The sequence below is a fragment of the Sceloporus occidentalis genome, unplaced genomic scaffold, assembly GCF_023333645.1.
Source record: "Sceloporus occidentalis isolate IW3139 unplaced genomic scaffold, rSceOcc1.0.p SCAF_7, whole genome shotgun sequence".
In the NCBI taxonomy this organism is placed as follows: Eukaryota; Metazoa; Chordata; class Lepidosauria; order Squamata; family Phrynosomatidae; genus Sceloporus; species Sceloporus occidentalis.
The window spans coordinates 73,257,557-73,282,808 of record NW_028316987.1 but is presented as its reverse complement, the minus strand read 5'-3'; the positions used below and the strand labels follow the sequence as shown (position 1 = coordinate 73,282,808).

Here is a 25,252-nt window from a genome sequence, read left to right as displayed (position 1 = left end):
CAATAAAACAGAACTAAGACAGGAAAAACAAGAAACTAGGGAAGCACAAGACTGTCCACTGTTCATCCACGTACTAGCCTGGCTGTCTGTGCTGACCTTCCTAGCCAGAAAGTATTATGGTCCCTTTTTTTCAGATGGCATTTCTCCTCTTAATCAATGTCTTGAAGTGGTAATGGACTAGATGAGGGAAAACAGATTAAAGCTGAATCCAGACAAGATGGAGGTACTTACAGTAGGGACCCCTAATCCAGGTATTAGGATACAACTACCAGTCCTAGATGGGGTCACACTCCCCTCAAAATACTGTATTTGCAGTCTGGGGGTGCTTCTTGATCTGTCACTCCAGATGGTAAATCAGGTAAATGCAAGAGTGATCTGTTAACAGATTATTTTAATTATTACTTTTTTGTTATTTGAAGGGGGGAGGGATATGTGGATTATATTTAAGGTATTTGTTTCATGTAAACCGCTCCGATTGCTTGTTAAAAGAAGCAGTATATAAACAAAAGTTTTATTTTATTTTATTTTATTTATTTCTCTTTATACTCTATCACAGTAATGTTACAGTCATGTTACATGCTAATTTTTCAAAAGAAGAAAAAGATTAAAAAGACTCAGCAAGGTTAAAATGGTTATTTAGCCTAATCTAATTTTTGTAATGTTTGCTTGTTGTCTGACATAACAGAGACATTACCCTTATTGGAAATGATAGCCCATGGTTAAAGTAATCAGCACACTAGCCTTCACAAGGTCCCACAGTGAGCATAAAGTTGTTTCACCACTTTACAGCAAGGAGTAAGCCAACCCACTCATTGCAAATTGTCCAAAGTAATCAGTGGATAAAGCCAAAATATTATATTCATCCAATTTATCATATTTTGTACATGAAATGAAAACAGACTAAGTTCGAAATAACAAGGCTAGAGAAAAAGAGCGGGGATCACTTTGAAGTTTTGAGGGGTGAGGATGGAAATGCCTGCAGCCTGAATTTCTAGAGAAAACAAATATTTAGTGAAAGAGTTCAGATAGCTTTTTTTCAGAAGGTGGGGGGGGGGGGTTATAAGAATGAATACTGTTTAGATGAGAAGGAACAATTTAATAATCTTGGATCCCCAAAGCAAATCCTATGGTTACATTAGCTGTTTCTTGCTAAATCTATTTTACAGTTAAGCAGCAGAGATCATGTAAGATGCAAACTAAAGAAGACATTCCAAAGCATATGTTTCACCTTTATCAACCACAAATGAAGGGAGGCGATTTTGACCATTAAGAAAGCTAAATAAAACTCAAGGAGATCATAGCATAACATTACACATTTTATATTGGCGTTGGTTATTACCTATAAAGCCCTACATGGCTTGGGCCTGAGTTACTTATGGGACCGCATCTCCCTATATAATCCGCCCCTCACTCTTAGAACATCAGGTAAGAACCTATTGGAGATAGTAACCTCTAAGTATGTTGCTACTTTGCAAAGAGCATTTTCAACAACGGCTCCGAGACTCTGGAACAGTCTTCCTGAGGAGATCCGCTCAGCTGCCTCGTTAGAAACATTTAGAAAAGCAGTTAAAACCAAGCTTTTTAGCTGAGCATACCTCACCTGATATCAATACCCCTGTCTGTGTTTGATCCCTGCCTTGCTTGTTGATGCAATTGGTATTGTTATTGTCTGATGTTTGACATTTTATTGTTTTTAGCTGCTTTTAATTTGAATTTTGAGGTAAACACTTTGTGCTTTTACTTAGTCTGTAACCCCGCTTCGATCCATGGGGAGAGGCAAGGAAACATAAATAATAATAATAAATAATAATAATAATATACATTTAGGTGTTGACATATTTTATTTGTGTAAAATATTCCTACTCTGTAATTTGACCTTAGTCTTCAAGGTTGCTTTAGATATATCTGCAGCTGTAGATGACTTGCTTTGATATCTTATGGCAGGGAGAAGGGTACATATGGATGAAGCAATCATTTTTGGACACATTAACAAAACAAAAAAGAGGAAATACACAAAATGGGGGTGGGGAGAGAAGAGGACATAGATTTGAATAAAATATATGTATTGTACCTTGCATCTGAGGATGTAGGTTCAAGTCTACAAAAGCTCATGCTTTCAGTTAGTCTCAATGGTGCTACACAATTCCTTTGTATATGGTACATTATATATACGTAGCCAAAAAAGGTAGCAGAAATAGAGTCAGAACCTTGAATGCAACAGTTCAGATTTCAGAGGAAGGGACTAGCAAAAACAGCTCTGAGTATTCCTTGATAAAGAAAACCCTATGAAATTCATGGTGTGGCCATACATTGACAGGTGATTAAAAGTATAGCAAGTATTTTCAGATTTTCATGAAAATATATAAAAAATGTGTATGTGTGCACACAGGTAATTTGGAGGTGTCATATACATACATATTTTTAATATATTTTGTTGAAAATTTGAAAATACTTGCTATATTTTTATAGGTAGTCGCCAAATGACTTGTGTAACTGATCAGTTTGTTGTCAAGGCACTCTTATAGGTGAGTTCAATGTCTTTGAATTCCGTTTAAATAGCTCTTTATCATTAAAAAGACTTTGACTGGGCAGTCTGTTGAACAGACAATTCACTTCTGCAAAGTTTTGGGCAGGTCTGATTGAATGGGTTTTCCCTAGAGAAGCAATTGACAATTCCATGCATTTGGCTCTCCTGATGTTGCATTATTCCAGTTAAAGGTTTAGCTAAATATCAACATTTTGCATGTGTGTATTTGTAAAGTACTTCAGGTTGGCAACTTTCTGTGTGAACATTTACCCAAGGACAGGCACAGACCACAGGACCCTCTGGCTTCTCACAAACTATCCATCCTTAAAGATCTCTAAAGCTTTATCTTGACTGGGATTCACAAATATCTCAAGTCATTCCATTGATGGAAATACAGCAATCCCCCTCTTTAAGCACCAAAGCATGGATCCAGTGTGGGAAAATTCATTATTTTAGTGGCAAAGCATATGTGTTACATGCAGAAGTTCCCATTTTCAGTTTCTGACATCTTCAGGTATGTTTGGGAAAACCAAAGAACAATTGCCAATCACTGCTGATAATACAAGGCAAATCAAAAAGAATGGTGCAAAACTGAGTAAGAACTGATTTATTTTTGTACCATTCTTTTTTAATCATGCATTATTAAGCAAGATGGACCAATGACCTGGACATGTATAAGCCAATCTCCTATGTTCTTTGTCCATTTTATGGTTCTAGAAAGAGAAAGTTTGCAAGTCACTGGACAATGAGTAGTCCATCTGGAATGGAATTTTGTTCTGTGACAAGAATGTAATTGCAGACAAACCCTTAGGTAGAAAAATCTATATACCCTGAATTAATTACTCTGCATGAGCTCAAGATCCCACAATTCATGCCTTGAATTTAAACACTGCGTAATATAATATAAAAGGAGAGCTTGGAAAAGTTGGCTTCTGGAAGTTGTATTTTTACAATATCAAGTTCTGTATGAAATAGGGTGGCTTTGGGAACTTACCCAAAGCTAGTAGCTCCAGTAAAGGAAGCCAGAGTGACTCATGCTTCTCAGTCACTGTTTATGGGTCTTGGAAAAAGGAAGGAAAAACAGGTCTCCTCTGCAGTGAGATCTGTATTCTTCCTTATGCAGAGAGAATGCAGAGAACATTTGCAGGCTCTCCACTTCAGATGCAGTCATGAATCACAAATGGAAAATGCGGGAAATCATTATGCTTCTCCTGTTGACTAGCTGAAACATCCTCTTGTAGTCACTGTGATTCACCAATCATTTCTGGATCCTGGAGCTTCAGTACGTATATTGGAATGCCACCCTAGGCTACCCATTCATTTAAATTAAGTGTGGCAGCCTTCAGCCTATGACATTCAGACTTGGCTTCATTTCAAAGGTCCATCTGGAAGTGATCAGTTCAGGCCTATGCATGTATCCCTCCTCCTCAGTTCCAATTAACAGGGCCATAGGGAGAAAATGATTTGTCAGGATTTGTCCAGAGGGGGCTTGCCTTTGCCTTCCTCCTTGGCTGAGAGAGTGTGATTTGTCCATGATGGGTGTCCATGACCAAGCAGAGTTGTCATCCAATGTTCAAAGCACTATACCACACCAGATCTCAAACAGAAATTTTGCAACCCTTAATGAAATTTTCCTTCACTCAAATGATGACATTGCCTCCTTCCAATAAGAATGGGTACTGTTGATGTTGTGTGCCTCCAAGTCATTGTTGACTTATGATGACTCTATCACAGGGTTTTCTTGCCAAGATTTGTTCAGAGGGGGCTTGCCTTTGCCTTCTTCTTTGACTGAGAGAGTGTGATTTGCCAAGATGGGTGTCCATGACTGAGCAGAGATGTCATCCAGCATTCAAACCACTATACCACACTAGCTTTCAACTAGAAATTCTGCAATCCTTAATGAAATTTTCCTTCACTCCTCAAATTTCTAGCAAGAAATACTGTACATCATATCCCCCACTCTGTATATTCTGAAAAATAAAAATATCAAGCAGCCTACTCCAATTATGAACCTAGCAAATCCAAGTGTCAAAAAGCTTCTGTACATATAATAAAAGTTCTCTATCCATGGGTACCATGTCATATTGCACACAATTGATTTGGGGAAATGGAGGTTATTCTTTCCATTCAGTTGCTGCCTCATGTGTCAAGATGGACTCTAGTGAGAGTCAAGTGGTGCTTTTGTTGATTGGCTGAGCATTCCTGAGCTATTATATTTCCTTGCTTGATTAGGCTTTTAATACGTAGCCCAGGGCCACTGAGTTCTGTACTTCATTTCTTTCTAAGGCATTTTCTGCCTCTTTATTTCTAATAGGATCTTTATATCGCTCATAACAGTCAAGCCCAACTCTGTCTAAGGGGGACAAATGACTTTCTCTTTTCTTTGAAAAGCCAAAAGAACATCTCATCCCATTTCTTGGTGTTCAGGCACACGCCTACATGATGATGCACATTAGCAGCGTGATTTTGGAGGAGGATTAAAACTAGAATAAACTACATTTTTTGAACTGGATGATGACACAGCTTTTCTGACAGATGCAGTTTGAGACTTCCAAATACCCCACACTGAACTGCAAATCCCAGGATTCCATAGGATAAAACCATGGCAGTTAAACCAGGGTTCCTGAATCATAACTGTATAAACATGCAGTGTGAAAAATCTCCACTATTAATGATTTACAGCTGGACACCCCCCCCCCCATACACACACATTATTAGGAGAAGAAGTCTATATACTGACAGTTCAGATAGTTATCACAGAGCACAAGTATTTCCTGCTTCTAAGATGCACCCATTGATTTACATCACATTAAGGGTGGTATAAAAGTGATATCCTGCACTTTTTATTTTTATAACACAGTGTGGGAGGTTAGAATTACCTGATGTTTTTCAGTACTTTCCTGACAATATGGGGATTTGAACCTGACTCTCCTCAGTCCTAGCTGAACAGGACTAGTCTAACTATGAACCACAATTTCCTTTCCCCCTTTCTCCACAAACTTCAGTTGAAGTTTGCAGCGTATCCCAAAGCAATGTAGATGAGTCCGAACCCAGGAGAAAGGTGGTTTATAAATACAATATCATAATAAAATAAAATAAGAAAAAATAAAATAAAATAAAATAAAATAAAATAAAATAAAATACAGACTCACTCCAAGGAACATCTGGGAGCCAGTATACTGAAGTGGTTTGGGCATTGGACTAGGGCACCGAGACACCATGGTTTGAATCTTAGCTTGGTCACAGAAATCCACTGTGTGATTTAGGGCAAGTCACACTCTCTCAGCTTCAGAGGATGGCAATGGCAAACCCCCTCTGAAGAAACTAAATAAATACTCATGATAGTTGGAAACAACAACAACAACAACAAGGGCTCTGAAATGTTTAATATTTAACTGATCCTGAAGTGGGAAGAGATAATGTAGGATTTGGCCAGGCAAAACTATATAACATCTCGAACACAGCCATTTTACTGCCATTAGAGAGTGGGGAGATGTTCCTATACCTGGATGCACAGTAGTGATGTCATCCTCCAGTGTTGTGTGTTCAGTTACAAGAAATAGAGCTAGATGTTTTTACGCATACACACACACACAAGGTAGATGTTTCTACACCCCACACACACACACACAATCTCCACCTGACATAAATGGCAGTGTGCGTGTAGAGGGGGAAATGCAGAAACGAAAAGGCATATTGGGGAAATGAGGGAAGAGATGTCACATAGTTCTACTTGGCAGAAATGTACATTACATCCTATTTCATCAGGACCTGTTAAACAGATTTGTTCCATTTTTTCCACAGTTTTTTTACAACTTGCTTTGACATTTCCTGTATTGTAATACGCAACTGAATGAAATGCTCCTGCAAAGAGTAAGAAAGGGGTTAAAGTCTTTTAATAGACTTTCACAAGACTTTAATTTGCTGATATGAAACACAAAAATCTGTTCAAAAGCAGTAAAAGAAATCGCACTGGCATGTCAGTGTCCACACTTGATCAAAGCTGGGTAATAACTGAATTGATTTTAAAAATATTGAATCTATAAAAAAAATCCAGCTGTGTGTGGTATGACATATTTATTGTATTTTTCTAATTCAGCACCCAAAAATATACTAAAAACAGCTACAATATTAAAAAAGTTTTTTTCTGGCCTGTGTTATTAAATATATAGGAGCCCTCTCCCATATTTATCCTTGCAACCTTATTCATGGACTATCCCAAGTAGTTAGTGGATATGATTCAAAACTTTACAACATCTTTGTTTTGATCTTATTATAGATAAAATCCCCCGTTTTATGACTCTGAAAAAATATGTGGATTTGTATTGCAAAATAAACAAGATGCAGGTGTTACCAAGACTGCAAACTATGCTCACCTGTTGTTTTTAACTGTCATCAAGTCACCTTCAAATTATTGTGACCTTATGAATGAGAGACCTCCAAATCACCCTGTCATTAACAGTCCTGCTCAGGCCTTGGAAACTCAGGGCTGTTGCTTCCTTGATTGAGTCTATCCACCACTAATGTGACCTTCCTCGTTTCCTATTGCCTTCTACCTTGCCAAGCATCATTGTCTTTTCTAGTGAGCTATGTCTTTGCATGACAGATAAGCCCAAAACATGAAGTCTCAGTTTAGCTACCTTGGTTTCTAGGGAAAGTTCAGGCTTGATATGCTCTAGGACCTATTTATTGTCTTTTTAGCAGTCTGCGGTATCTGAAGAACTCCTCTCCAGCTCCACATTTCAAATGAGTTGATTCTCTTCCTATCAGCTTCCTATTAGCAGTCCTGCTTTCACAAACATATATAAAAACTGGAAATAAGATGCCATGGACTTGAGGATCTTGTCCAGTTCCTTCAAAGTTCCAAGTCCTAGTCTACTTTTGATTTCCTGACCAAGGTTCTTTTGATTTCTTGAGCCAAGGTATAAGAAATCTTTGGCTATCTCAATGCCTTAATTGTCTGCTTTAAGTGTAAATCTTCTGTCGTCATTATTTTTGTTTTCTTAATGTTAACGTGCCTTTGCATTTCTTTGACCTTTTCCAGTAGTAGTTCCAATTCTTTGCTATTTTTTGCTAGTAGTACAGTATCTTCTGCTCCAGTTTTCACATCTCTGTCTTCAGAGCTAAATCAAGCTTTGTGTATGATATGTTCAGCATATAAGTTAAACAGATAGGGAGAGCTGTGTATGTTTGGCCTGGAGAAGAGAAGGTTAAGGGGTGACATGATAGTCCTGCTTAAACATTTGAAAGGATACTATATGCTTTCCAGAGACTAGAACATGGAGCAATGGATTTAAACTACAAGGGATTCCACCTAAACATTAGGATGAACTTTCTAACATTAAGAGTTGTTCAACAATGGATTATACTGCCTCAGAATGTGGTAGAATCTCCTTCCTTGGAGGTTTTTAAACAGAGCCTAGATGGTCATCTGTTGGCAGTGATTTGATTGTGAGCTGCTGCATGACACGGGGCTAGACTGGATGGTCTTTGTAGTCATTTCCAGCTCTATGATTCTATGGTATGATTCAATAGTATGTCCACTTATGTGGAACCTAAGTCCCATTGACCTCAATGGAATTAATTTCTGTGTTGACACAGACAGGTCTGAACTGCAATTTTTTCTTTCCCCCTCATTAAAGCAAGACATGGTGAATACCTTACATAATGATCTGCACATGAAAAACTGTGTGGATTGAGTCCTCTTGATAGGATCGACCAACTTGACAGAAATCATGGATTGTTTAAAATAAATGGATTCATTAGATCTATAGTCATTGGCTTTAGTGAACCAATGCAGATACATTGGATTAAACATATTTGTTTAGGCTTCTGTAAGTTTCATTCAACTTTGTGATAAAATGAAACCAGTATAATCATTAATATTTTCTTCCCACACACCAGTCACCTGAAGATCATGTCATGCTTTGCTGTTATTTAGTTGAGGAGGAGATTTGCCAATAAAAAAGTGAAACTGCCATTGGCTGCCAGCTATTTTCTGGTCCTTTGCTCTGAAAGGAAACCTTTGGAGTTTAAACATCATTAACATGCAAAGCCTTCACAGTTCTAGCACTTGGGAAAATTCTGTACAAAAAGTTTATGATGGTGCTGACTAGAAGCAATGGAATCACTCCTGTATCTGCCTTTCATACTACATTCTCATGCCAAGCCACATAGTTGGCTGTGGGTGAACTTATAGCTCCATTTTCAGTGAGAGTTCCAGTCATGCAAAGGCCTTTTCAGAAAAAGGACTAAAGTTTTGATATTTTACCGCAATAAGACAAAAAAGTCTTCTTGGAAGCTAAGTCTTGCAATGTTAGAAGTGAGAAATGTGTGGCAACCAGTATTCATTGTCAACAGCAGATGTGAAAGAGGTTGGTATAAAAGAGCAGTTCATCCTCTCTGCCAGCAACTATATCACAAAGATGTTCATAGTATGTACTTGATGGTCTTTCTAATCTTGTAGATTTTAGTCATCTTCTGAAGTTGACATTCACATTTGTGTAACCTCTTACAAAACACTTTCAGGGCCAGTGGATCAACACCTGTGTCCAAACAAGTTCCTAGAGTAAACCTAGAGTAGATCAGACTTCAAAGTTGAAGGGCTATGCTACCGCATCTTTCAGATCCGAATCCTACTATTAGTCCTAACTACTACAAATCTACTGACGCAATGGAATTTATGTAAATCTTGAATTAACAAGTCAAATGATCTGCTCTATTTGGAATTAATAGCATTTAGGCTTCTGTATACATATTTTGCAATAGCCTGAGATAGCTCTGAGCTGTCCTTGTTAAGTCCACACTGCAGGAGGCAATGGTGGTCATAAAGCCAGTGGAACTTCTGAGTCTATAGAGCAAATGTTGCACTATCAGCTTATCCAAAACAAAACAAAAAAGTAGCATTGCCTCAATATTAGCGTCCTACAGACCTCAAAGTAGCTTCAGTTCTTTCAACTTGTGGAGAGGCAAGGGGAAGGAAACTGCTGAATCCAAGAGATGCCTGGTCTCCTGATGCAGGTTTAGGGCTGCTGCCACACTGCAGAATTAATGCAGTTTGATACCACTTTCACTGTCATGGCTCCATCCTATGAAATCCTGGGATCTGTAGTTTGTTGTTGCACCAGAGCTCTCTGACAGAGAAGGCTAAATAGCTCACAAAACTACAAATCCCAGAATCTCACATATGGTAATTAAAGTGGCATCAAACTGCATTAATTCTGCAGTGTAGATGCATTCTAGGATGTGCACCTCGGGACTGGGTGGGAATATAAGAGTTTTGGTTTGATCATTATGAAAAATGTGTGAAGAAAGCTCACTGTAATGCCAACATATAAGGGACAGAGCAGCCCACTGAAGAAGGGTAGAGAACATTCTGGGGTCTCGAATTATACTAGTTGAATACAGTCCTTCAACTATGTCTTTGTATTTTCCAGTCCTGGAATCCCCTAGATTGTCCTTTTCTTGGAAGCCTCCAGGAGTGGTGATTAACCTTTGAAATAGGTCACCAACTCTTCCTGTTTAAAATATACATTTTCCAAAACTACTTAGACTTACTTTCAGGGTTTTTTTTTTTTGTTTTGTTTTGTTTTTTGCCATTTTTGGCAGAATGTGGCCTCTGAAGGGTCACAGAGATAGAAAACTGGTTTCTGGAATGGCCAAAATTGCACAGTGCAGTTTTGACCACAGTTAAGGGTTCTGCATTCCATCAGTGGGTCTGATGAGACCCACATGGGAGCTGGATTCAAGTCAGAAGTTTATTACCTTTGCTAACTACACAACAATATATTTGCATTTAGACATACTCCTTCTCCATGTTGGTCCATACTACCTTTGTAGTTGGAAGACAGTGCAAGACAAAACAATTGAACACTCCACCTTTGAGCATATGCTCTGAATCTGGAAAATTTTATAGCACAATTGTACACATACCTACACAGTAATAAGTCCAACAGGGCATTTTCCCAGGTAAGTGAATATAGGATTGCACAGTTGCACTCTGCTTTGTTTTTTTGTCTATCCTCTCAAGTTCAGTGGAATTTATACCGGGTAAAGGCAGGCTGCAGACCTGTACCCACCTACCTGGGAACAAACTCCACTGAACTCAATGGGACTTATTTCTGAATATAAGCAGTACATATAGAACTATTGTATATATTTGCCACTGGACTGGGCATTTACTGTTACTGGTTCCCATTTGGCCCAACAAGTATTTAAGGCATTTTAACAGCAGATATATACCATTGCAAAGTGTGAATGGCAAGTAAATGTGAAGGCATGGAGAGCTACAAATGTAGATTTTATGTAAGCTACAACTACCAGTAAGCTAAGATAATTTAGCCCAGGAGCACTGGTGGAGCAGTGGTTAAATGCCTGTACTGCAGCCACTCACTCATAATGGGTTCAGTACCAGCAAAAGGGCTCAAGCTTGACTCAGGCATCTTTCTGAGGTCGCTAAAATGAGTACCCTGATTGTTGGGGGCTATTAGCTTACAATTGTAAACCGCTTAGACACTGTTAGTTCAGTATGCAGTGGTATATAAATGAAGCTGTTTTTTGTTTGTTTAGCTCAGTGCTTCTCAGGCTATCTTATGTAGTGAATGGACTATTATTTCCTTCCAGTGTGCTAAGGGACTGCACCATATTTGTGCCCATTGAGTACAACTATTTCTTTCTTTTCTGAAAACTCCGTTTCCAACTACCTGTACCCACCTACAGTCAATGACTCAGGGACAAGTACTCATCCAGGAACCACCATGCTGAGTAGCACTACTTTAGCATTTACTACTAAACCTATGTAACTTACTTATGTCTAAAAGGAATTCACTGAAAGTTACCCATTACTTATCCCATTACTTATAAGTACTTAGTTCTAAGCTCTGTGCTCTGCTACTAAGAGCTGGAACAGCAAAGTAAGGTTGTGATGATGACCATCCTACATGGAGATCTGTACCCAATCCAGACTGTATCATCAGCTGCACAGCCCCACAGTCAGAGGACAAAGTTTATGCATCTTGCTGAATTGTTTTGCCCTTGAAAAACCAAATTCAGCACTTGTGTCTACTGATATATGGAAGTCAAATTTTATAGGCAGAACAAGAATTACTAATTTTAAAACATTCTGCACATTGAAATATAATTTGTATCCTATCATCTGTACGCCAAGGACACTCAGCTGTATCTTTCCACCCCTGACCTTCCTCTGGGGCTTGAACAGCAAGTCTCATCTTGTCTCAAGGCCTCTCTCTCAGTGGATGCAGCATCGGGACTTGGAGCTCAACATGTCCAAGATGGAGCTTCTTGTTTTTCCACCTCAGCCCTCCCTCCAACACTCCTTTTCTGTTGATGACATCTCTATTCAATTGGTCCAGGAAGCCCACAGTCTTGGTTTCATTTTTTATTCTTCTCTGTCATGTAGCCCCCAGATCCAGACCACAGCCAAGGCCTGTAGATTCTTTCTCTACAATATTGCTAAATTCCGTCCATTTCTCTTGCCCTCTACCGCCAAGACTCTGGTCCATGCCCTGGTAGTCTCGCGACTAGATTATTGTAACCTCTTTCTGGCAGGGCTTCTTCTCTCTCATCTCTGTCCTTTAATTTCTGTCCAGCGTTCAGCTGCATGCATTATTACATCCACCTGCCGCTTTGACTATGTTTCTCCTTTATTATGATCCTTTCACTGGCTCCCCTTCCCCTTCTGTATTCAGTATAAGCTTTTGTTGTTGACTTTTAAAGCACTGGATGGGCTGGCCCCTCCTTATTTATCTGAACTTCTTTCTCCTCACATTCCCACCCATACCCTCCGTTCTGGTAGTCAAGGTCTGCTGTCTCAGCCTAAGAGCTCCACTGCCCCTTCCCAGATTTGTCCCTGCTCGCTTGCTGCCCCTCACTCCTGGAACCTCCTTCCCCTATGAACACAGGTCATCACTTCATTAACCAGTTTCAAAATGGCTGAAGACAATATTATTCAGGGAAGCGTTCCCAGGCATTCTGTGAATGTTATCTGACTGTTATTTGATATTTGCTTTGATAGGGGTTTTTCGATGTTTTTAATTTGTTGCTTGCTTATTTTATCTAATGCTATCTTGTATTGTTATTTATTGTTTTATATGTATTTTGTTATTATCCTGTAGAATGTACACCATTGGCAGGTTTCATTTTTATCAATTTTTTATTGTGTGTACAGTGCTGTGTAAATCTACAGTGCTATATAAATAAAGTTTAATAATAATAATAATAATAATAGTTGTTGTTGTTGTTGTTGTTGTTGTTGTTGTTATACTTAAGTCTTAAAGGGGTGAAAGGCTCCCGAAGGTATCCAGTGAAAGCTTGTATTCATTTGATGATTAAGGCCCCAAACAGACAGGCCAAAATAAAGCTGCTTCAGGTCACTTTGGAAGTATACTGTTTAAATGACATCTTAAGAGGCCAGAAGCTGTGCCAAAGCTGCGCTCCAGTCCTTAGGACTAGAGCATGGCTTTGGTGTGGCTTTCGGCCTCTTAGGACACACACATCATTTAAACAGCATACCTCCAAAGTGACCCGAAGCAGTTTTATTTTGGCCTGTCTGTTCGGGCCCTACGTTGTCCCTGAGAAGGTTTTGCAAAAAGACACAGTTACTTTCTGGCACCTATCCCTCCATAATGATATTACAGTACGTCCTCACCTTATGCAGGGGATCCGTTCCGGATCCCTCTGCGTAAGGCGAATTCCGCCTATGCTCGAGCCCCATTGGAAACAATGGGGCTCGTGTGCGGTGGCGTGGTGCGGGCGCAGGCGGGGCGCAACGGGCACACGCGCCCATTCAATTGAATGGGACGCGCTGCCCCTTCCACCCCGCGTGCGCCCCGCGGCTTGAGCGCGTGTGCTCAAGGCCGCGTAAGGCGCGCCCGCGTATGGCATGGACGCGCTGTACATTAATATTGCTGAATTTGTACAAATAAGGGGCTTTATATTGTCATCCAAACCATACACAGTCCTTAGGCAATCAAACTGCGCCTTATGCTTTTTTGAGTTTTATATCCACTTAGTTACCTAGGGTTGAAAAACTTTTGTGTTCTTGTCGATAAACAGCCCACAGTGAGACTTAAAAGCTGAACCACGAAAATGGACCATATTCCCTTTGCTTTGTTCCATTCCAGGGCCTGATTTTCTTTGTATACAATGAAAGGCTTCACTTACGTTCTTGGCAATTTCCTCTTTGAAAGGAGGCATGAAACAGTGACTGCAATTTCAATCAACAGTAAAGCTAATCCAATACTCAGCCCAGTCCAAGTATCTGCAGAGACAAGCAAGGGAATGAGATAAATGAGCAAACAAACATTTCTACAAAATCGCCTGAAGTTATTTTATTGATTTCACTGGACCCACCATTTTGTAGGGAACCAGGAGAGGGCCTCCAAGGAGTCTCAGCTTTCAGATGGCAACGGTTGCCCTTCCACTCTTTTCCACATCTGATGACAAAGGGGAGAGGGGAATGCTGAGATATGTGAGAAAATGAATAAGCTAAATATCTAACTACCAGTCCACAACACCCACAGTATAATTAACAAGAGGAATAAGGTTCAATAATTCCACAGAGATAAGTAATTCATATTCTGTCCGTGTTAAAGCAAAGGTGTGCATTAAATTGGCTTGAAAACTAGTATGAATAAATGTGTACATTTTAAGTATTCAGATCAAACAAAAAAGCTGGAAGCAGCATATTCTGCTGTATTCCTCATGGTATTTGCTATTTTATACATTATTCTTACATTTTATCTGTTGTTGAAAAGGAGATATAAAAATATATACTGAACTCAAATATTTACATTAAGGAATTTTAAGGCAGCTTGTGCAAAGAGGTGACACATACTTTGTGGTTGGTTGGTTGTTGTTATGTGCCTTCAAGTCATTCCCAACTTATGGCAACCCTAAGGCAACCCTATCATGGGGTTTTCTTGGCAAGATTTGTTCAGAGGAGGTTTGCCATTGCCTTCCTCTGAGCCTGAGTGTGACTTCCCCAAGGTCACCCAGTGGGTTTCCATGGCTGAGTGGGGATTTGAATCCTGCTTTCCAGAGTTGTAATCCAACATTGAAACCACTACACCATGCTGGCTTGTCACACATGGTTTTGTAAATTTTTTACTATCCTCTTGGCTGATTATGAGCAGATAGATGTCATACACTTAGCCTATGGTTGGTCTCAGAGCAAGAAGATGAGATCTTGGGGGAGGCACCATCACTCAAATAGATTCCTCCATCAGGGAAGCTCCCACTATTGACCCTTGACATGCTGGAGCAAAAGGGAAGTCTAGACTAATACAGCTAGCCAATTGCTGCTATCCTGGAAGATTTCACATCCAGTCAGGTGTGAAACTAGTTAGGGTTCATAGCATCCCCAGATTCAACACATTCTAGGATGGTGCTCCTGCAGTTGTAGCCCTAGGCTGTCTGTCGGGTTACTTTATTCCAGTATATGCTGGAGACAGCACCTTTTATAACATCTGTGCTTCAGTGAAGAATAAACACATTATCACACCAGCCTCATTCTCATAGCAGTCATGCAAGAATAAAATAAAATAAAATGGCAACATACCACTTAGCAGCCATCCATCACCACACTCAGTCAATCGTGCAACCATGGCTGCTGCCCCATTGCACTCTCTTTCTGAACTCTTCCTAATCCCCACCTCCCTGCATTTATCTACCCAGCATGCCTTTAGGAATATTTTGGTTTATGTTTTCTCTTTTTCTGCACAATTCCAGAGCTCTGCTGCCTCACTGAAGTTAAAAAAAAAGAAAAGAAATGTGTAACCAGAGTGAGGGGGAGGTGGGACTGGGGGGAAGACGCTATGTACAACTGCCTCAGGAGCAACATTTCACACCTGGGAACTTGCCAAGTCATTAAAGGGACATATGAGGGGCATGAAAGGTACAGGTTGGAGAAATTGTTGTGTAATTAGTATCACCAAAGCTGCTTCCTTCCCAGTGTTTTCACGATTTAGAAGCTGTCTGCAGTAATGTCCTAAATCTGTGAGAAGAAAGAGTACACAAGTTACTGTTCCCTTACACCTGGCAGCAACTTTCCAAAGGGAGAGCCTTCTCTGTGGAAGTTCTCCAGATGACTTTAAACCTTTCAGATCATGCAACTTTGGGGAAGTACAGATGAGTGGGAAAACGCTGCCCCTTCTTACTGCCACTGCAACCAAACGGCGAGGCACTGCTATGCAGCAAAAAAGGAGCTGCCTACAGTGGTTCCTTTTTGCGATGTCATAAGAGCTGCATCGCAGCCCTTACAACACCGCTTCCTGGAATAGACGTGTGGGCACTAAGATGCCCACACGTCATCAACACGTCCCCCGTGTGGGCAATGCCTCACAATAGTGACGCTGCTCGCACATAGTAGGGCTTGGGAGCGTGTGGTTGGTGTGCGCTCCTGAGCCCTACTATTGCCATCAGGACACCGCTTCTTGGAGGTGTGTACCAGGCCTTAGTTTGCATGGGCACAAAGATGGGAAGAAAGAGAGGAGGTGAGTATGCTCCCCATTGTCACACGTGCCCACCATGGACAGCTGGAATACTAGAATAGGTTCCCACGTCTGTGCTAAATTATTTCAAAATTCTATTTAGGAATAGTTTCTGCAAGGAGTTTCTTTCCTATACCAAAGACAGATGGTGGTGTAATGCCAGAATGGTTTCAGAACAACTTTTATTTTTAATATGAAAAAGATTACATTATCATGCATTTCTTCTCAACAAAGGGAGAATTTACACACATACAGAAAATGGAGATGCACAGCTTAAAGATTAAGAAAGCAGAAAACAAAAAGTCACTGTTCTGGAAACTGGCAAGAGAAGCAAGGAAATGGGATCTCAGGAGACTGGGTGGAACAAAGATGAAATCAGGGAAAGAATTACAGAGAAAGCTAGAGGGAGGGAGAGGGAAATGCAGAAGAGGAAAGTATCAACAATGAATAAAGGAGAAATCACTTGTGACTTTTTTTTTATTGTGATGGAAAAATGGCATGATTACTATTGGGGTTAAGTGTCCCAAACAGTCAAAGGAATTCCAAATGTCATCCCTGGGTTTGCATAAAACAAAGCAGCAGCTGGAAATACAAGCTGTTGCAAAATAGATTCAACTCTGCATTACATCACTGGTTGTTTTAGAGGAGAAGTATGAGGCCCAGTATAAGCAAAGACACATGGCCCTTTGCTAAAGCTGGGTCCAATAAATTGCATTCCACCTGTATAACTAGAAATCTGGGACAGGGAGCAATAGTTTCTCCAGTTTGACCCCTGAAAATGTTACTATGGATTGATCTGTTGAAGGTCCTTCATTGGGCAGCATGTGACCCTTCAGAAGTTGTTCAATTGCAACTCACAGCAGCCCTAGATGGTACAGGGGTCATGGGATCATTGGAAAGGCATTCTAACAACATTTGGAATGCCACAGATTGGCTACCCCAGTTCTGTGTGGATGCATATCAGAACTTGGAAGTAATGCATTACAAAATAACGTGTTATTTGAAACCAGTTTTCTTTTTTGCAATAATGACAACACTTCAGTGGAAACCATGCCCTATGAGGAACGACTTAGGGAGCTGGGGATGTTTAGCCTGGAGAAAAGAAGGTTAAGAGGTGATATGATAGCCCTGTTTAAATATTTGAAAGGATGTCATATTGAGGAGGGAGCAAGCTTGTTTTCTGCTGCTCCAGAGAACAGGACCCGGAACAATGGATGCAAGCTACAGGAAAAGAGATTCCACCTGAACATTAGGAGGAACTTCCTGACAGTAAGGGCTGTTCGACAGTGGAATGCACTTCCTCGGAAGGTGATAGAGTCTCCTTCCTTGGAGGTCTTTAAACAGAGGCTGGATGGCCATCTGTCAGGGATGCTTTGATTTGGATTTCCTGCATGGCAGGGGGTTGGACTGGATGGCCCTAGTGGTCTCTTCCAACTCTACGATTCTATGATTCTATGATTCCTTTCCCCTCTGAGTATAGGCATACTTTCCTCCAAGAACAAGAGCAGGCATTCCACTCTGATTTCACAAACTCACTTGTCTTTTCCTTTCTTTAAAATATAAGCCATCTAGGCACACACCTACATGTATGCTTATATGATCAGCTACAAGCATTTCTGGAAGAGTTGTTCAAGTGTTAATAACCCATTTCCCCAGTATCTTGGTGGAGTAGAACAGCCACCATTGGCAACTTTAATAGGTAAGTTGGTAGGGAAAGTAGTAAGGAATGTACAGTCAGCCCTCCTTATCCACTGATTTTTTATCCATGGATTCAAATATCCCTGGCTTGAAAATATTTTTAAATGTATAAATTCCAAATAGCAAACCTTGATTTTTCCATTTTATATAAGGGACACCATTTTGCTATGCCACTGTATTTAATGGGACTTAAGCAACCACGGATTTTGTTATCCATGTGTGTGTGTGTCCTGGAACCAAACCCCAGCAAATAACAAGAACCCAATATAATGTGCTTCCTTCTCTCTCTCTCTCTCTCTCTCTCCCCCCCCCCCCCAGTGACATTTCAGGTTCATAGATACAGATGTATATAGAAATACACCGTATAATTTACCATATCTTTGGTAACAAATTTCTCCTTTTTTGGTTCTGCATTCAGGACAGAAATTTATACCAAAAAACAACACACACACACCCCTCCCCCCAAAGTTCAAACAACTGGCTTCTTGAAAGAGAAACAATCCCTTCACCATTACCACCATTACCATTCTTTTCCAAATCACAAACTCTGATAAGGTATTTCTCTTGAGTAAAATCATAATGACATTCCCACCACCATAGATATTGGAAAGTACATCCACCACATTATGTATTCAGGGTGCAAATACTTGAGTGCATTCAGCTGCAGTGAAATGCAAGAATGATGACAAGAATAACACTGCATACCTCTTTTTCAATATAATTGTCCCCAGTTTGGAAATGTGGAAAGGAAGTAAAGGGATAGATTTGAGACATCTCTCTGAGAAATTTGGAGCACAAAGCCAACCTGATAACAGCCAGCAATCCACTCTCCATTTATTTAAAAGGTTCCAGTGAAGGAAACAAATAATCTTCCAATGTATTCTGTTTCACTGTTGCTGGAGATGGATTTGGGGAGATCCAGATCCAAATCCTGAATTTCACTGGGTGACTGTTGGTCAAGCCTAAATATATCAGCAACTTAATACAAGGGAAAAGGACCATCACTAGGTGCGCAACACTGGGCATATTATAAGAAAAGCAGGATACAGTATAAATGTAACAATAAAATAAATTTTATTGGGATGAGATGGGGGAAGGGATTTTTTTAAAATGTGATTTTATTGTAATTTGCATTGTCGTTTTCTGTTTTGTAATCCACCTTGATTCCTTCGGGAAAAGGCAGAATATAAATAAATTATTATATTATTATATATTATAAATTGGTAAGAAATGAATAAGCCAAAATATTTACATGATAACTTGGGAATAGGCCTTATGACTTCTATGTCTTATACATTCTTATACCAAAATAAACAGCCTCATTTAATCATCTGTAATCTGGAGATAAGAATACTGATCTGTCTGTATCTGAAGGAGTAGACCAAATCTATGAAAGATACAACTTCTTTCACACAGTTAGTCTCAAAGGTGCTACAAGATCCCACTCCTATCTGACTATGTATTTCTATTATGATAATACTTCCTTTCATCCTACAACCAGAGACTAACATGATTCCACTATTTCAAACATTCATGTGCAACAATGTTATTGTTACTGTGTGCCTTCAAGTTATTTTCGACTCATGGTGACCCTATGATGGGGTTTTCTTGGCAAATTTCTTCAGAGGGAGTTTGCCATGGCCATCCTCTGAGGCTGAGAGAATGCGACTCGTCCAAGGTCACCCAGTGGGTTCATGTGACTGAGTGGGGATTTGAATGAACTCTGGTTTCCCAGAGTCCTAATCCAATGCTGAAACTACTATGCCATGCTGGCTTTTCAACAACAACATGTGCAACAATATTAAAAGGTAAAGGTAAAGGTTTCCCCTTGACATGAATGTCTAGTTGTAATTGACTGTAGGGGGCGGTGCTCATCTCCATTACTAAGCCAAGTAGTCAGCATTGTCCGAAGATGATTCCGTAGTCATATGGCTAGCATGACTGCATGGAATGCTGTTACCGTCCCACCAAAGTGGTACCTATTTATCTGTATTTGCATACTTTTGTATGCATCTGTATTTGAACTGCTAGGTTGGCAGAAGCTAGGACTAGTGACAGGAGCTCACCCCATCATGCAGCATTCAAACTGCCAACCTTTGGGCCTTTTGATAATCAGAAATGGCAACTTAACAACTAAGCCATTGCATCCTAACAACAATATTAGTAGCCTTAAGATCATCAGAATTGGCATCGCAATCACTAAGCCACTGCATCTCAGCAACAATATTACTGGCTAGTAAATCACAGCCCTTAAGCAGTCAGATGAAAAAATCATTTTGCTTTTCCTTTGTCAAGTTTGGACTGTATTGAAAATTCAAATTTAATTTTGAAAAGAACTGTATCCCTTTTAAAAAAAGGAAAAAGGGAATAAGTTGGTTTCTTCCCTCTCCAGTCCCTTCTCTCGTGCTCAGTGTTTTGGCTTGCAGCTTGATGGTGCACAAATAACACTGTGGAATAAAGATCTTCCAGGGAAGTGATCAAATATGTCCCCTCTGTGGAATTTCTTGATTCTACACAAGGAGGGAAAGGAAAGATTCCTTAATAAGCCTCCCTACCAGAGTCCAATTTATTCTGAAGACAGGCAATTGCCAGAAGTCTCAAGGAAATCCCTTAGGCCATACAGCTCTTAAATTTCCACATTAAATGCAAGTGATTAATTTCCCTGGACTAATTGCTCCATGATTGACTAGCAGCAACACATTTCTGTAACTTTGTTTTATTATAAAAATGCCAACCATTAGCAATTTGAAATAGAATGAGATAATCATTTGTATATGCAAAACATTTCTATATTTGGACAGGCAACAACCCTTGCTTAGGGTGGACTGGAGCCCTAGGAGCCCTAGTTAATAGAGGCCCTGGATCTGCCCAATGAAGGGTCTCCACTTAGCCCTTCAACATGCCCTGTGTCCTATAACCTAGTAGGAATCTCTGATCAGTGATTGCATGAGTAGCACGTTATCAGTTCACACAGTAGAGACTGCATGGATTCTGGTCACAAGCTGTTTCCTATCCAAACTGGATGATAAGCACAACACAAAGTCAGCTGGAATTTTGGCTGCGACTCCAGGCTCCATTCTTTGTTTCTCTTCCCCAAATGGAAAGTTTAACAGCAGCAAAACCACTTGCACACACACTCCTAACAATGTTCTCTCCTTACTCTCCTTCCCTGTGTTGGGAGAAGCAAAGCTGGGTCCTCAGTTGAGGCATTAGCCATGGACATAAGGAACGTGTGGCCATGCCCTCAATATTTCCCATCTCACAGAGTTCAGACAACATACTTTCTAACTTTCTTGATCTTGCAAGGACAGCCCTGGTTAATCCTTTTTTGTCCAACTTTCTCAACTGCCTTGAAAATGAAAAAGTGAGAAAAAAAGGGGAAACGTCTTATAAATCTGGTTCATAAATTCCAGGGTTTTACTGCTTAAAATAGTAGTTTTGTGTGTTCTTCCTCATAACTAGTGTTTGCCTCTTGTTGGCCACCAGATCCTTTTGACAACACTCTGATCTGCATCGCAACATGCATCCCATTTTTCATCTGTGAAATTTTGGATGGTATGAAACAGCACATTCTGTAAAACCATGTCCCACTCCTGTTACAGAGTAAATGTAAGGCAGCAAAAACCAACCAACAAACCTACCAACCAACCACCTTCTGTTATTTCTTATATCCTTATGTAGTAAACTGCCAACATGTATTTTACAGTTAGGCCGAGAGGGACAATCATAGTGTATGATAATGGTTGACTCATTCAGGCCTGATACAGACGGGTAACAAGCATCGTCCTGGGACCGAAATTAGGTCTCGGGAGCATGGAGCGACCGCATGCACCCGAGCCCTACTGCACCATAATGGCATGCCCCATCTACATGGGAGCCGCCATTAACATGTACATGCGGCACAGCATCCAAATGGTGCCGTGATGCATGGACATCATCAGCATGTGTGAGGGCACCAATGGTGCTGCACGCACCCTAAAAGAACTCACCAGGAGCGGGTTCTTTTTAGGACTCCTGGATCCTGCAGCGTTTGGTTGCTGCACCCTCCGTGTGGGGCAGAAAGGGGCAGCATCTTGGTGCTTCTTTCTGCCTGTCTGTATTGGGCCTCAGTTTGGCCAACTACTCGTATGGGCAAATCTCCACAGTGATGTGATCCTGAAACAATAGATTTGTATGCGATCACTGGCCTGCTGAACTAGACCAGAGTAAACATCTTTGCATTTGAAAATCAAACTATTTATATTATGCTTAAGATTGCCCATGTATATCATTAAAAGCATGTTAGGTAAAGAATTACATGTTCTGGTAATTTCTGAGTTAAACATTGGGCTGCCTTTGAAGATCATGAACTTCTATTTTTGTGGCTCAGAGACTGAAGTCAATGAAAATGTACCCAGTAGATTAGTAATTTGGATGTAATGTGATTGCAGCTTCTGGAATGAATGAATGAACGAATGAATGAATAAGAAAGAAAAAAAGAAAGGGAGGGAGGGAGGGAGGGAGAATATTGCATCTGTACTATGCCACCAGCATTATCTTCCAATCCATCTCTGGTCCCAGTTCAAAGAGGTAGATTTGACCTCTAAATGTTTATTGGTTTGAGACCTAGTTACTTGAAGAACTACATTCCTATACATTGAGATTTTCAGTGCAGAGCCTCTTGTGGCAACCTCCCATACATGGTTACTAAAGAAAGAGCCCGTCAAGTTCATCTGATGCCTACTCTATTGTCCTTTGGTACCAAGCAAAAACTTTTGTTTTTCAGAATTTTAAGATATAGTTTTAATCAGAACTGTTACATTTTTGACTACAGCTCCTAGAATCCTCTAACCAGTAATGGCCAGGGAAAGGATTCCAGAAGTTGTAAACCAAAAAAGTAATTTTCCCAAGCCCTGGATTTAAACCTGCTGGCTATTTTACTTTGATTTTATAATTGTGTAGCCTTTTGGGTTGGTTTTTTTTTCTTTTGGTATTAACATTTTTATTGTATGTTTTAGGTAAACCAATTGAAGGGCAGTACAAAAATACTAAAAGGAAGGGAGGAAAAAGAGAAAGAAAGGAAGAACCAACAGTGAACATCAAAACTGTAGATAGAATTAATGCTGTGCACCAATTCATTGCTTGCCCAATCCCATGCCCAATGACTTGCCCAATGCATTTCAAGATATTAACTTTCCTCTGACCCACTGGAAAGTTTTGATGCAGTATTTTCTTGATCATATATGTGGCAAAACTCTGATTCCTCCCAAAAGATCAAGTTTCTCAAACTGTAACAAGGCTTTTAAAATGGCAGCTTTTAACTGGAAAGCACTGGGGAAATGGAAATGGGAATAAAGATTTGCATGCAACTACAAGAACCCGCACTAATAAAACTGCTTTTTGAAAAAGAAATGGCTCCTTGAAGAAATGTTAAAAATTATTGCCAGTGATTGCATTTAAATGAAGCAAGTCCTTTAATTAACACTTTCAGACAATAATTGGACTGTTCAAGCCTACTCCTTAAAAGTCTACAAGGGATTACTTAGTTTGAAGAATAAGCATGAAACTCTGAGTCTTTGAGTATAGGAAAGCAGCATTAGTCAGGTCTGATCTGATCATGAATCCGTTATCTGGATCTTTCTAGATGGCCTTAATGCAGAACTGCTGGATACTATTTATAGTCCATTAACCTAAACAAAAACTCAGTTTTGATTGTCACAATGAAAATCAGGGATGGAGACAATTTCTGAAACAGAAATGGGGTAGAAAGCCAGATTCTCCCACCTACAGCCTCCTAATGAATTCAATTCAATTCAATTTTTAATTTAATTTATATCCCATATTCCCCCCAATATAGCATCCAAGGAGCTTCACTAAGGAGTTATTACTCAGCATTTTAAACTGGCTCCAGCTGGAGCTGGGATGCGGGATGGAGGTGGGGATTATCGCACACTAAATTGCCATCAAACTGCCGGCCATCATCAGCCCAGGTCCCAGACACACTCTGCCAGCACTTTTTAGAAATTGGAAAGCTTTCTGACTTCTAAAAAGTGCTGGTGGAGTGTGGCTTGGACCTGGCTGGGACTTGGGCTGATGGTGGCCAGTGGCAATTTAGCGTGCAATAATTCCCCCCTCCATCCTGCATCCTGGCTCCAGCCTGGGAGGCTGGAGCTGGTTTAAAATGCTGAATGATAATAAAGTTAAGTTAAATATAGTTAAGAAGCAATTAAATAAACTAACTCATTAAAAAGTACAAATTTAAAACTGCTTAAAAGCCTTTAATACAGTGGTTCGCAACCTTCCTAATACTGCGACCCTTTAATACAATTCCTCATATTGTGTGGTGACCCCCAACCATAAAATTGCGTGTCTCAGTTCCTAAGACCATCAGAAATATGTGTTTTCCAATGGTCTTAGGCGACCCCTGTGAAAGGGTCGTTCAACCCCCAAAGGGGTCGTGACCCACAGGTTGAGAACCGCTGCTTTAACACATAAAAATAAGGATTAAAATACAGCATCTCCTGTTTAAAAGAACAAGCCAACTACAACAACTAGTTAGTAGCCTGTATATATATATATATTTTAAAAAATGCCTTGTAGAAGAAGCTAGCCTAGACATCTGTGGGAAGGGAATTCCATAGTCTGGAAGCAACATGAGAAAAGAAAGCTGAAATGAAGCTTTCCAAATGCCTCTCCAAATACCATCATAACACTTCTATTCTCTTCCTGAGGGATAGGGTCATAAAAGTGTGCCTTTTGTCATACAGATTTTTCCTGTGTCACAAAAGACATGCTGTTTCAACCATCTCCTTCAGGAAGAGAATGGAAGTGCTACAATGGCATGCAGAAAGGCATGGAGAAAGCTGCTACTCTGCTGCTACATTTTGGCTTTCCTTTCTCATTCGATAAGGCAATAAGAAGGCCCTCTCATGTGATATTCCTGGGACAAATAGAAAGCCCTTCCCTACTTTTGCACTTTGAACTCAATTTGCAGCCACTGAAGTAAGCTGAGGAAGAAGGGGAAAAGTGGAATGGAGAGGGAAACTGAGACATTGAAACAGCAATTGTAAAGTTGGCTTGTGGTTCGCAACCTTCCTAAGTTCCTAAGACCATCAGAAATATGTGTTTTCCAATGGTCTTAGGCGACCCCTGTGAAAGGGTCGTTCAACCCCCAAAGGGGTCGTGACCCACAGGTTGAGTGTGGCTTGGGTCCAGGTTACCTAAAGGACCGCCTCTCCCCGTACATTCCGCCTCGCACCCTCAGGACATCTGGGCAGCAGCTACTGAAGGTGCCTGGGGCTAGATTGTCCTCCACCACAAGGAGGACATTTTCCACTGCTGCCCCAGCCCTTTGGAATACGCTGCCCACTGAGCTCCGCTCGACTACCACCCTGGCCCAATTCAGGAAGGATTTGAAGACCTTCCTGTTCCAACAGGCATTCCCCGATTAAAAATCCTGTGGGCCTCCCTCCTCTTTCGTGGCCAAGAGGAAGGGCTTTGGGGCTTTTTTGCCTGTATTTTTTATTATTGTTTATATGTG

At 40.3% G+C, this 25,252-nt stretch overlaps 1 protein-coding gene across 1 annotated transcript in view; it reads right to left on the bottom strand.

The window, feature by feature from the left end:
• The window catches only part of MALRD1 (MAM and LDL receptor class A domain containing 1), a 281,268-nt gene that overhangs the window by 17,188 nt on the left and 238,828 nt on the right, over positions 1-25,252 (bottom strand). Inside the window, exons 29-30 of the mRNA XM_089531427.1 lie at positions 13,898-13,980; positions 13,709-13,805 (exon numbers count right to left, since the gene is read on the bottom strand). Of these exons, the coding sequence (XP_089387553.1) occupies positions 13,709-13,805; positions 13,898-13,980 (180 nt within the window). The remainder of the gene's footprint in view (positions 1-13,708; positions 13,806-13,897; positions 13,981-25,252) is intronic.